The sequence below is a fragment of the Eurosta solidaginis genome, chromosome 1 (genome assembly GCF_040869045.1).
Source record: "Eurosta solidaginis isolate ZX-2024a chromosome 1, ASM4086904v1, whole genome shotgun sequence".
NCBI classification, from domain to species: domain Eukaryota; kingdom Metazoa; phylum Arthropoda; class Insecta; order Diptera; family Tephritidae; genus Eurosta; species Eurosta solidaginis.
In genome coordinates this window covers 360494407-360506886 of record NC_090319.1, presented here as the reverse complement: position 1 = coordinate 360506886, position 12480 = coordinate 360494407, and the positions used below count along the sequence as shown (strand labels likewise).

General features: G+C 37.9%; 1 protein-coding gene across 7 annotated transcripts in view; it reads left to right on the top strand.

The window, feature by feature from the left end:
• LOC137238139 (chaoptin) overlaps positions 1–12480 on the top strand; it is a 102380-nt gene that overhangs the window by 78720 nt on the left and 11180 nt on the right. For all 7 annotated transcript variants that reach the window (XM_067762789.1, XM_067762786.1, XM_067762788.1 and 4 more), the window contains 2 exons: positions 1721–1880; positions 11156–11419. In XM_067762789.1, the coding sequence (XP_067618890.1) occupies positions 1721–1880; positions 11156–11419 (424 nt within the window). The remainder of the gene's footprint in view (positions 1–1720; positions 1881–11155; positions 11420–12480) is intronic.

Genomic DNA, 12480 nt, shown 5'->3' with positions numbered 1-12480 from the left:
ATGACTTACTAAAAAAGTCATATTGTGACGAATATTAGCATCACTAAGTGATACTCACATCACTAATTGATACTCACATCACTGAGATTACTCTCAACGCCACTCTTTTGTACATCACCCCTTCACTTCCTTGATGAGATTAAAGATTTAGGGGTCATCTTTGACTCCTCGTTCTCTTTCAATAACCATATTAACTATATAATTTCAAGCGCGTATGCTTCCTTAGATTTCGTGAGGCGTAATAGCACCAACTTCTCAGATCCATATACCTTGAAATTGCTATACTCATCGTTTGTTCGTTCCAAACTGGAATATGCTGCATTTATTTGGAGACCTTATCACAAGTTTGCAATCGACAGGATTGAACGAGTACAAAAGATATTTTCTAAAATTTTGTCTAAGATCCTTACATTTCTCAGACCCAGTCCCTTCTTATCATTCCCGCTTGCTGCTAATTAATTTGAAACCATTAGAGCTCAGAAGGTCAACCCTTTCCTTGCCTTTCATTTTCGGAGTTGTTAATGGAGATATTGATTGCTCCTCTTTACTGCACGCGATTGATTTTCTTATTCCAACGAGGTCTCTTCGTTCTCATAACCCCTTTTACATTAAACACAAGTCTACTAACTATGCGATAAATGCTCCATTGTCGCGCTCTCTTCGTGAACTTAATGAGATCTCGAATTCTATTATGCTTGATTTTTCTTATCCAAAGTCAATTTTTCTTAATTTACTTAACTCTGTTTTGTAGCTAGGCTTACTTATTCGTTTTAGTCAGTAAGAACCATTGTTGTTTTTGACTTTTCGAAAAATAAATAAATAAATAAAATTAAAATTAAAATCAAATCAATCATCATTTACCCACATACATACAAGGAAACGAAGAGATAACTCACACACAGATGTTGTCATCAGACGAAGTGTTACTCACCCATACACACGCATATGCAGAAACATTATAAACTACAAATAGGTATACATATATGTAGTTCAATTACCAAGCAGGAGATACAGCAGTTCTAGAAAGCAAAATGTCTAGACTTTAGTCGAAATATGCGAATGAAGCAACGTAGAGTATAAAACAGCGCAAGCTGAATAGTCAGTGATCAGTTTTCATTTCAACACGCTATTAGTTGCGGAGTGAAGTTTAATTGTGAAGTATAATTGTACTACTCAGAACGTAGTCTAATAAAGATCAATTTGCATTATTGAATACTGGAGTTATTTATTCAACAGTTTAGCGATTCGAACGTTAGCAGAAGGTCGGAATAAGCGGAATTTCCCAAAATTCGTTACAATATGTATACCCTGTCCGACCCAAAAATGTCTGCTAAAAACGTTGTCGATAACAGTTTTAAAAAACAAAAAAATTTTTACAATACAATTAAATTTTTTTGGTAGGTCATGAAAAAAACCTTAAAAATCAAAGTTGAAAAAAGTCACTAAAATGAAATTTCGCAGGCTCGAAAATTATTTTTTTGGGTATGCGTAGTGGAACTTTTTTTCCTGACCCAAATCCTATATCGGTTAACTTTCGTTTATACAAATCGACACACCCTAATACACATACATATAAATTACCGAAATATGCATTCATGACTAGAAATCTAGAGGTTCTTTGCATTGATCTTATACTTGCACCTAACTTTTACCATTTTTTAAATAATTACATGCCAGTTACTTACCTCATAGTTAATCTCATCATTTCATTTTTCCACAGATGTAATGTGGTGCCATTTGACGCGACGGGGCAACTTGGCGCCGTGGCAATGGACTGCGACCGTGTCGTCTTCCACGGTGAGGCGCCGCAACTGCCGTATGGCGCGCCTATAATCTCATACTCACAACGATATAGTGGACAACAAGTTTTACCATCACAGGTGAGTGGATCAACGAAAAACGACATTGTAATTATGGTCCAATAGCCATGTTAACTGGTCGATGCGCAATCGAATGCAATTGACGAGTCAGCGGGTATGCATTTTGTGTTCTTATAAGCTTTCGGTTAAAAGTGCTAAAGTTAAATTAATGCAGGCCATCATTGTTTGTACCTCATTTGATATACGTTTTTTTTAACCGCCCGCTAGACTTAGTTCTTTTAGCTGCCGCTGAAGTGTGCTACTAGAGAGAACCATGTTATCATAAATACCTTTTCATTTTTATAGCCACGCCAACATGTTAAAGAGTAGCAACAACAACAGCAATGGTAACAATTTTAAATAATAATTACATAGCAAAAAACTGGATTTTCTGAGATTGCTTTTACAATGCGAAACATATCAGACAATTCGAATTGGCTAGTTTCTTGAGTATTACGCTAGTCATAATAAAACAGAATAAATAAAAATTAAAAAATTGTAAGCACTTCCTTTATATAAATGGACAAAAATCAGCGAAAAATGTCTCCTTTTATAAAGAAATATTCTTGCTAAACTTTGATTTTTAAATTTTGACATACAAATTGCAATAATATTTATGAGAAGTAGAAATATAAAAGTGAAGCAAACGTTACTTGGATTGGAAAGTTGGTAGGAAAGGAGATATTATTAGTCAATCAATTGCGCTCCACCTTTATATTTTTACTTCTCATAAATATTTTTGCAATTTCTATGTCAAAATTTAAAAATCAAAGTTTAGCCAGAATATTTCTTTATAAAAGGAGACATCTTTCGCTGATTTTTGTCCATTTATATAAAGGAAATGCTTACATTTTTTTATTTTATTTTTATTTTCTCCTTTTCTTACCTTCTCTCGGTATATTAACCTATCTGTTAAGTTTTACGCTTGTAGCTCAATGAGAACTTACATAAAAATCAATCCCAAAATTCCCTCCGTTCCGTTTGATTTTTCTCAATATCTCAGTCCGTGCGCCCCCCAGCGAAACTTTTTGTATTGTGTCATCGGCTGTCATCGACCTCTGAATTAAGCTCTAAATTTTTGGCCTCTTGCTCATCGAGAAGTTACTTAAAACCCGATTTCAAATTTCCAAATTATTATCTAATTTTTTCGATCCGTGCGCCACCTAACGGATTTTTGTCTCCTTTTGTTCCTTTGTCGCGGTGTCTTAACCTGTCTCTGAGGTTTCATGTTTGTAGCTCAATGAGAAGTTACTTTAAAAACGATCTCAAAACACCAAATTTCCAAATTCTTCTTTAAATATTTCGATCCGTGCGCCACCTAACGGATTTTTTCTCCTTTTCCTAAATTTTGTCGACGTCTTGTCCTATCTGTGAAGTTTTACAGTTGTAGCTCAATGAGAACTTACCTAAAAATCAATCCCAAAAATCCCTCCGCTTCGTACGATTTTTCTAAATATATCCTCCCGTGCGCCCCCTAGCAAATCGTTTTGTATCGTATCATCGGCTGTCATCGACCTCTGAATTAAGTTTGAAATTTCAAGTCTCTAGCTTATGGAGAAGGTTTTTAGGTTTGAAAATTTTCAAATTCTTATCTAATTTTTCGATCCGTGCGCCACCTAACGGATGTTTTTTCTTTTGTTGCATTGTCACGGTATTCTAATCTATGTGTAAAGTTTCACGTTTGTAGCTCAATGAGAAGTTATTTAAAAATCGATTGCAAGATTTGTATGAAAAGCGGACAAACATTAAACCGACCTAATATAAAGGAAGTAAAAAAAGGAAGTCAAAAATATAGCAAAAATTTTGCATGCTCTATATGCACAAATGTACACCTGTGTGTTATGTGCAATTATTGAATCAAACCAAGGTTAAGCAATCGTTGTTGTTCGATTTCATTTAAAAGCTTTACAGTTTGTTTTCCGGTGTGTTGAATTCAACGGACTTTCATATACCTCAGCTACTAAATATCTTATAAGTTGATCATATAACTCAAAGTTAAGATTCCTAACATGCGTATGGGCGTTATTTCATTTGAGGATAGGTTCCTTGTGGTACCATCTTGAATAAAACGTTAACTACAATGCAGTTCTGCAATCGGTCGACTTAAAGTTTGTAGATACATGTAACGCGCCGAGGGTATATACATGTTAGAGCCTCGAGCTAGCTGTTAATGGAACATTGAATATTGTAATAAGAAATAATTGCTGCAGTATTCGAGGGGTTTGTTTTAGAACCAAGTCAAACCTATTGGAATTCCCATTAACTCTTATATCTTTTGTGGTAAAGTTTTCGCTGTAAAAAAGGGTTGCTAACTTCACCAACAACCATGTCTGGTTGTAGCGTACATGTAGTATTTTACATAGAGTAAGTTCAGTTTATACAGGTTTTATGGCATCAGAAAGGAGTCTTAAAAGATATCTGTGCGAACTAGGTTGCAGCCATTATAACTCCATTACACGCCCATGGTTGGAGTAAACATCTATTGACCTAATGAATTGAAATTTTACTAATAATTTCAGCAACAATCATTGGAGAGACCTCACTCAGGCCGAGCCATGGTACTATACTGGGTTCCGTCATGAAGAGGTAGAAAAAAAATTTTTTTTCCAAGTCAACTGGTAACAAAATTTGATTATCTTCGCGATATTAAACTAATACTGTATTACTATTAATGCCACAAGTCCATTAAAAATCAACAAATCCTAAAGAAATTAGTTATGGGACTGTAAATGGACGAAATTGTTTCGAAATCATGCCCATTTTTTATACAGAGCCTTATGTCTATCTATTGGTCCTCCAGTTAACACAAACTCAAAGAATACACGAACTCAAAGAATATTTGTATTACAAATGCTCGAAATTAAATAATAGCCACACCTACTTTTTCGATATCAAAAATTTCGCAAAATGGCGCCAACTACATTTACGGCCCGATACTTGTATCGTTCCGCCATGGGTAAAGCGAAGAGAAACAACTTTTAAATTTCACCACAGACACTGGTGAGTTTTTCGGTGATGACAGCGTTACCACTTTGGCCAGAATCGCGAATAAAAGAACTGGTAGCGATTTTCGGTTACATAATGTTCTGGGTACTATTTTACCGGTAAGGCTCAGAATCGGGCCGTTAGTGGGTAAACAATTATCCGGCTACTTTCGTGGGCAGAACACCAAAAGGGTGCAAAAGTTGCCACATGAAGAAAGTTGCCGTGGTGAAGAAGGTTGTTACCACATTAGAAACAGGCTGTTAGTAGAAGAAAATTTTCCACGCCGGCGTTCCACAACAGGCGTTAGTATCACCATTCAATTTTGCAGAATTTCGGTTCATTATATAGATCTGAGGAAAATTCGTTGACGACCACGCCCACTTTTGTTTAAAAAGCTGCTGAAGTTTTACTTACTTAATTGGCACATTGCCGTTTTAACGGTTAACGCCATCCAACGAAGCGCGCCAGGGGGCTTTACAAGTCATGGACCAATACAACATCAAATGAGGCGGCTCTGGTAGTGTTCGAGAGAAAAGTACTTTCAAAGATGTATGGGCCTCTACGCGTCCGGAGCAGAGAGTACTGAAGTGCTTAATGATAAGCTGTACGAGCTTTATGCGGAATTACGACCTTTAAGCGAATTATAGCACAGCGGCTATGTTGGATAGGTCGTTTTATGCGAATGAATCAGAGCAAGATGTTTCCCGCTGGAAGAACCAGGGGGAAACATTTATAAAATTGCGCGAGGGGCGCCAGTCTCTTCGTAGTTGGGCTAACTGGCGCCAGTTGGTCACACCAAAGATATTTTAATTGTTTTCCTCCTTGCCCTTCCAGCGGAGTGGGAGCCGCCATTTTCCTCTGATTCATTCGCATAAAATGACCTATCCAACGTAGCTGTTATGTTATAATTTGCTTAAAGGTCGTAATTCCGCATAAAGCTCGTACAGCTCATCATTAGGTACTTCGGTACTCTCCATCCCCGATGCGTAGAGGCCGATACATGTTTCCTCGTACACTCACAGAACCACCTCATTTGACGTTGTATTGGTCCATGACTTGCAATTCATGATTTTCATTTGCCGAGGGAGGACTTTATTTTTCAATTGTCTACCTAGTCCAAAATAGCCTTTATCGGCACGAGTGATTTTTCGCTGGATTTCTAAGCTGTGTTGTGTTAATGTTGGTTCCCAAATAGACGAAGTCTTTCACTATTTCAAAATTAGGATTTCAATGTCGTCAGCAAACTAGAATACTATTCCAGGTCTGTTAAGTTTAAGTTTTGCGTGGAAACTCAGATATAGCGGCATATAGGCAGATCCTTGTCTTGCTGTCGAAGGAGGGTTTAATATGGACGAAGAGGTGATGTATCAATTCTTCTTTCTCGGTTTTTTTCCAAAATTTGGCGCATAGTAAAAATCTGGAGGATGGTTAATTTACCAGGCCTGAAGCCACACTGGCAAGATCCAATCAGCCGATTCATGGTGGTCATCAATTTTTTTACAGAAAACGTTTGGCATTATCTTAAATGCGATACTAAGAGGGCTTATTACGCGATAATTGGTGCAGTTTGCATGATCCCTCATCTTGTGGACTGGGCAAAAAAGTCTCAGATTCTAATAGTCGGGCATGCGCCCGTTCGACCATACTTTGCACAGAACTTGACGGATAAACCTTATTTTCTTGCCGCAGGCAATCCATCAGCGCCCGCGGCCTTATTGTTTTTTAATCTTGTTATCGCTATTCCTTGGGGAATATTTATTACATGATATACGCTTACGGGCTCGTATTCATCCCCTTTCCTGGGCGTTTCACAACCCTCTTCATTGGGAAGCCCTTAGAAGTGATTCCCCCTTAATCTAAGCACCCTCCGGACATCGGTTACCAGGTCACGGTTTTTGTTTTTACAGGAGTTCGATCCGGGCTTAATACTTGTTGTCTGTCGCCGGATTCTATGGTTAAATTTCGGGCGATATTCCTGGTGGCTAGTAGCTCAAGCTCATTGCACGCACGCCTTTCTGCTTGTGCTTTTTACGTCCTGTAAAGGCGTCTCGCTTCCCTTTTCAGCACGCAGCAGCGTTCACACACTTCTTTTAGCGTTCGCTTTTAACATAGACCTGTGCAGCGTCCTTTCCTTCGGCTGCAACGCGGCATTCCTCATCATATCAGTTGTTTTTCTGTGGTCCCCGGTAACCAACTTCTTTCTCCGCGGTTGTGCTGCTTCTGCACTACGTCGGGTTTACTTGTGCTCTCAGAGAGCAGGTGTGAGAGCCTAGCCGTTAGAAATCATTGGCGGTCAGTTGCGATTGCAGTCTTTCGACGTCTAGGTTTCCTTGTGTTGTTTGTTCCTTGTTTTTAACCGGGCAGAGGTGGGCACGTATTACGAGATAATGAACCGAGTCGATTTAAGGTCGTCGAACAGTGCGTACATCTAAACCACTGAAGGCATGCCGTCTGTCTATTACAACGTCGCCGAACTGGTTGCATGTATTTCGTTTAACCCGTAACGAAACTACATTAAATTTATACTGCATTAAAATTATAGAAATGTTAGTGCAAAGCACGAAAATTTACAAGCAATTGTAAATGGTCCTGGTCCGCTCCTTTAAGTTTAGCTCTTCACAAAACTTGTTATATCAAAGTCGAACAAAAAGTGACCAAATTCAGTTAAATTTGGTAAGAGCATTGTTTTTATAATAGTTTACTGTTTTATAGATGCTTAGGTAAAACGATATTTTCATATGTATAAGACTGATCTGGTGTTTTTGATTTGTGAACCTTATAGAGGCAGGTACTTGAGGTTGTTACGATGTGTGGTCATGTGGAAAATATAAAAAATAAGAAAACCTTATTGAACAGATTTTTTTCTCGCGCAACATGTGCAGTTATCCGACTTTTTTAGTCGCTGCCTTTAACTGCTGGTATCGAAATCAAAAGTTTAGCAATTATGTTCAGAAGAAAACTTACTTAATGATGTTATTACGTGATTAGATGCATCATTAAGTACTGCCATTTTCACTAAGAGCATGCGCACATAGCAACGCATCAAATTTGTACATATGCATATGTGTATGTATGTAACTTTGAAGCCATGTTTATGCTGTCAATCATAAGTATCTAAAAACAAAAGCAAAAAAAAAAACACTTTTACCGACCAACACAAAACAGCAGTGCAATTTTCGTTTAGCTTTTTTCACATTCCTTTGTAAAATCTTTGGAATTTTAAAGCTTGTTTCTCATGCAAACATCTGCTTTTATTACAAGCACTTTCCCTCATAACCACCATACACCGGCGCACCGACACAAATCTTACGAAGTTCAGCTATGATGCAAAATTAGTATTTTTTAATCATCACTATGCTGTTAGAAAATAATCACAACAACAAAAACAGCAAGCAGCCACACTTTTATACATGTACGCATTAAAGCAAGCAGCCACACTTATGTACAAGGCAACGAATCATATTCCATACATACCAGCAGCTTGAATCAAAGAGATTATTTCACATACATATATGTAGCCGCCAGCCAGTTAAGAGTAGAAGTTGTTACTCACACATACGCATGCATATGGCTAGAAGAAAAACATAAACTACAGATATACATACACATACTGGTACATGTATATAGCTAAATAACCAAGCAGGAGATACAACTGTTCTAGAAGCCATGTTCGTGAGACGACTAGACCTTAGGAGAAATGGGCGAACGAGGTAACCGAGAGTATAAAAGCAGCAGAAGCTGAGGAATCAGTAATCAGTTTGATTTAAACACGCTATCAGTGAAGTATAATTGTAATTGTATTACTCCCAAAGTAGTCTAATAAAGGCGATTTTGCAATATTGAATATTTGAGTTATTTCTTCGACAGTTCAGCGATTGGAACGTTAGCAATAGGTGTACAATTATCAGGACTTTCCGAAAATTCGTTACAATATATAAAAGGCGGGCGATAAAAAGTATTTACAATTTTAAGAGTGAATAAAAGCGAAAGTCATAGACATATCCGTAAAAGTGTGATAAAAAAATAAAACGGCAGCAAACGCTGGACTTATTATTTTTTGCCTTAAAACAAGAGCACATCGATATATGTGACCCATTCTATGAAAAGGGGCTTATGACTCAAAAAAGAAATTGCGAGAAACACAGCTGTTTTTTTTAGTCATATGCCACCTTTTCATAAACCGGGTCACATATATAATAACACATGGACTTCTATTTTTCCCCTAAGAAGCAACAGATCATTCAATTCAGAAAAATTTCAAGATCACTTCGGGATTATTTTAGGTATCATTTCGGAAAAACTTCACGATAATTTCATGTCTATTTGGAAACCATTTCGGGACAGTTACAGGATCACTGCCGAATTGTTTCGATACTATTTCGAGAACAATTTCAGAATAATTTTGTGACTAGTGTATGACCGTGTAACTGAAACCCGAAAATATGCTTCCACATTTGTTCCGAAATGATTTCGAAGTTTTCCCAAAATGATACGTAAAATAACCCCGAAAATACCCTGACATTGCTCCGAATTGGTTTCGGGATAGTCACGAAATATTCTGTATTTATCCTGTAACTGTCCCGAAATGGTTACAAAATATTCTCGAAATTATCCTGAAGTTGTCCCGAAATTATACCTAAAATAAGCCGGAAGCGATCCTGAAATTGTTCTGGACTGATTCCGATATAGCCTATAAATCATGTATATGCTGTCGAAGTAGTCCGGAAATGGTCCAAAAATATATGATGGAGGTCTTTCCCCTTCAAAATTGTATCGAAGTTCGTCAATCCATTACGCTAATATTAGTTGATATGAACGCGCAACCCCCTTAACTGAATAGTATGATGTGTCCTCTTTTAATTGGATTATCTGGTATGTCTTTTTTTCATAAAAAAAAAAAAATAGGAACATGTTTAATTGTATAAATCAAAAAAATTGCAGTCCAACTTTTTGTACCGTTTTATTTTTTACCGCATTTTTACGGAGATGTTTATAAGTTTCGCTTTTATTCACTTTTAAAATAAATACACCGCCGGTCTTTCATATGAGAATTGTAATAGCGTTTCAATTTTGAGGATCCTGGAGTTTTCATATTGCTATCCCGGGAACCCGGGACTGAGAGAAATCCCACCCAAATCATCGAAACGTTGAAAGGATATCTTTACTTCTTCTCCGTCGTAAAAGTTTTCTTTCGTTTTGCGGAGAGAGGACTTTATTTTTTATTTGCCTACTCACTTTATTGTAGCCTTTTTCACTAGATTTTTAGGCCGAAAGTTCTGTTGCTGGTTGCCAAATAAACGAAGTAATTTACTGTTTCGAAATTATGGCTACCAACAGTGACGTGAGTGCTAAGACGAAAATACGCTGACTTTTTGCTTGATATAGCGGGTACTTTAAAGAATAATTCGATTCTAATTATCAGGCATACATTCGGCCGAGCATATCATACATGCGTTTTACCAACTTTACACCCCATGCTTGAAACCAACCGTTTATGGCCGAACTTTGTGTTAGAATTTGTGGAAGTTATTCCAGTTGTCTGTTTGCAGGCCGCTTCCTTTTTTTCGAACCATGTTTCTGGAGCCGCCGAGGCTTAGTTTTCCGTCTGTGGGATCTTATGTGAGCACTCTCCCCATGAAATCGCCATGAATGACTCGTATGAACGTAGGAAGCCTCTGAAGGATGCATTGGCTCTAAACGTTTGCAATGCTCAGTATAAAAAAGGTTGCCTCATTTTTTGAAGTATGGTTTTGAGTGGCGAGCCAAAGCCTAGCGAAAAATCCACTTTGAGGGGAATGACATATATCAAATTTTTGTAGACGTACGCCTGGCTTCAACCGCATTTACTATGTCGAGGTGGTACGCCTGGCTTCAACCACATTTACTATGTGGAGATGGTACTGCCGGTTTGTCGCATTCCAGTCCTCCAGAATAAGTAACCTGTACTACTGAATCGCATGCAAAAGAGTCTCCCTGGCTGTTCCCAGGAGAACGACGACAAGAACTTTCCGCACTTAGGTGAACTGCAACACACGGCTCTATCCTCCTAAGCAATATAGCCTACAAATCAATCTAAATTGTTGACAATATATATGCAAATCCCCTCGGAGAAATATCGCATCTTGTGTTTTTTTTTTATCTATACTAGACATTATTTTTAATGGAAGTTGTCAGAGTACCAGACGTTCTTTGGGGAAGCACTCGACTCTCAGCTATAACACTCAGAAAACAATTTCTATAGGATTTTTATAGTACTAATATTACATATTTAACTTACTTGAATATTTTTTTATTTTCTTTCCAATCAACAGAGCTTTGGCACACTTAAGCTGCCCATTGAGGTACTGGATCTTTCAAACAATCTAATACGACGCATACCAGAGAAATCCTTTCTTGGCCTCAAGGAATCCCTAACAGAATTGCGTTTAGCGAATAATCTGCTTGGAGATAGCTTAAATCCTATATTTTCCACAGCCGAATTTCATCCATTGAAAAATCTCAAGACACTGGACTTATCTGGCAACAAAATCAAATCTATCGAAGAGGGATTGCTCAAAGGTTGTACGAATTTAAAGGTAGGTGAACTTTAATTAAACGCATAAATATGTAGTAGAGTAGAGCAGTAGAATACAAGGCAGACTCCGAAAGTTGGTGTGCCTACATTTCGAAAAAGAGCCCCCATTCACCTCTTCACCCTCATCCTTTTCTCTTCTACTTTATCTCTAATTTTTCTTTTTATATATGTCCACCCCTTATTCTACTTATCTTCCGCCCAATCCCACTCAAGCAGCCGATCCCACTGCCACTACTGTTCTACTTATCTTCCGCCCAATCCCGAACCCATTTCCGGTCCGACAACCTCTCCCACTCCCACTCCTACTTCCATTTCCACTCCCAGTCCTAATTCCACTTATACTCCGATTTACACTCCTACTTCCACTCCTAGGCCCACTCCTGCTAATAACAAAATTGTGTCCCCCTATCTTCGGCCTTTCACTTTCCCGGTTTCTCTGTCTGCTAATAAAATAATTTTGTCTCTTCATATCTGTCCGCCTATCTTCATTCTATCACTTTCCCCGGTTTTATCTCTTTTACTCCCACTTATTTCTTCTCCCTCAACCTCATTCTATTTTTCTTCATCTCTGTAGCTAATTAAGGTTCATCTCCTTTCTATCTTCCCCTAGCACATTCCCCATTTCCTACTCCCACTTTCTTTCCTCTCCGTCCTCCTCTATATATGTTTCATGCTCTCACCTTTCTCTTTCTCTCCATCTCTAATTCCTACTCTCATCTCTTATTTTCCAGTTTCTCTTTTTCAGCCTTTGGCTTTTTGTGTAGCTCTCCATTTTCCTCTCGCTCTTCTTCTCAACCACACATATTTGGTTCTTCCGATCTTGCGTTATAAAATTACGAACAGATCATGTATTCGCTTTTATGTATGAGATTAACCTATTCGAAAAGCTGCTCAAGTAATAAGTTTCAAAGAAATCGCACCATACCGCCCACTTTCCGAAAAGAATGGGTTCGAAATATTAAGCTTGTCGAGGTGAAGTCCCTGTACTAAATTTCAAACGAATCTCCCCTTAAATAGGATTTTTAAGAATAGGTCGAGCCCTGGTCCACTTCCCGCAATGAA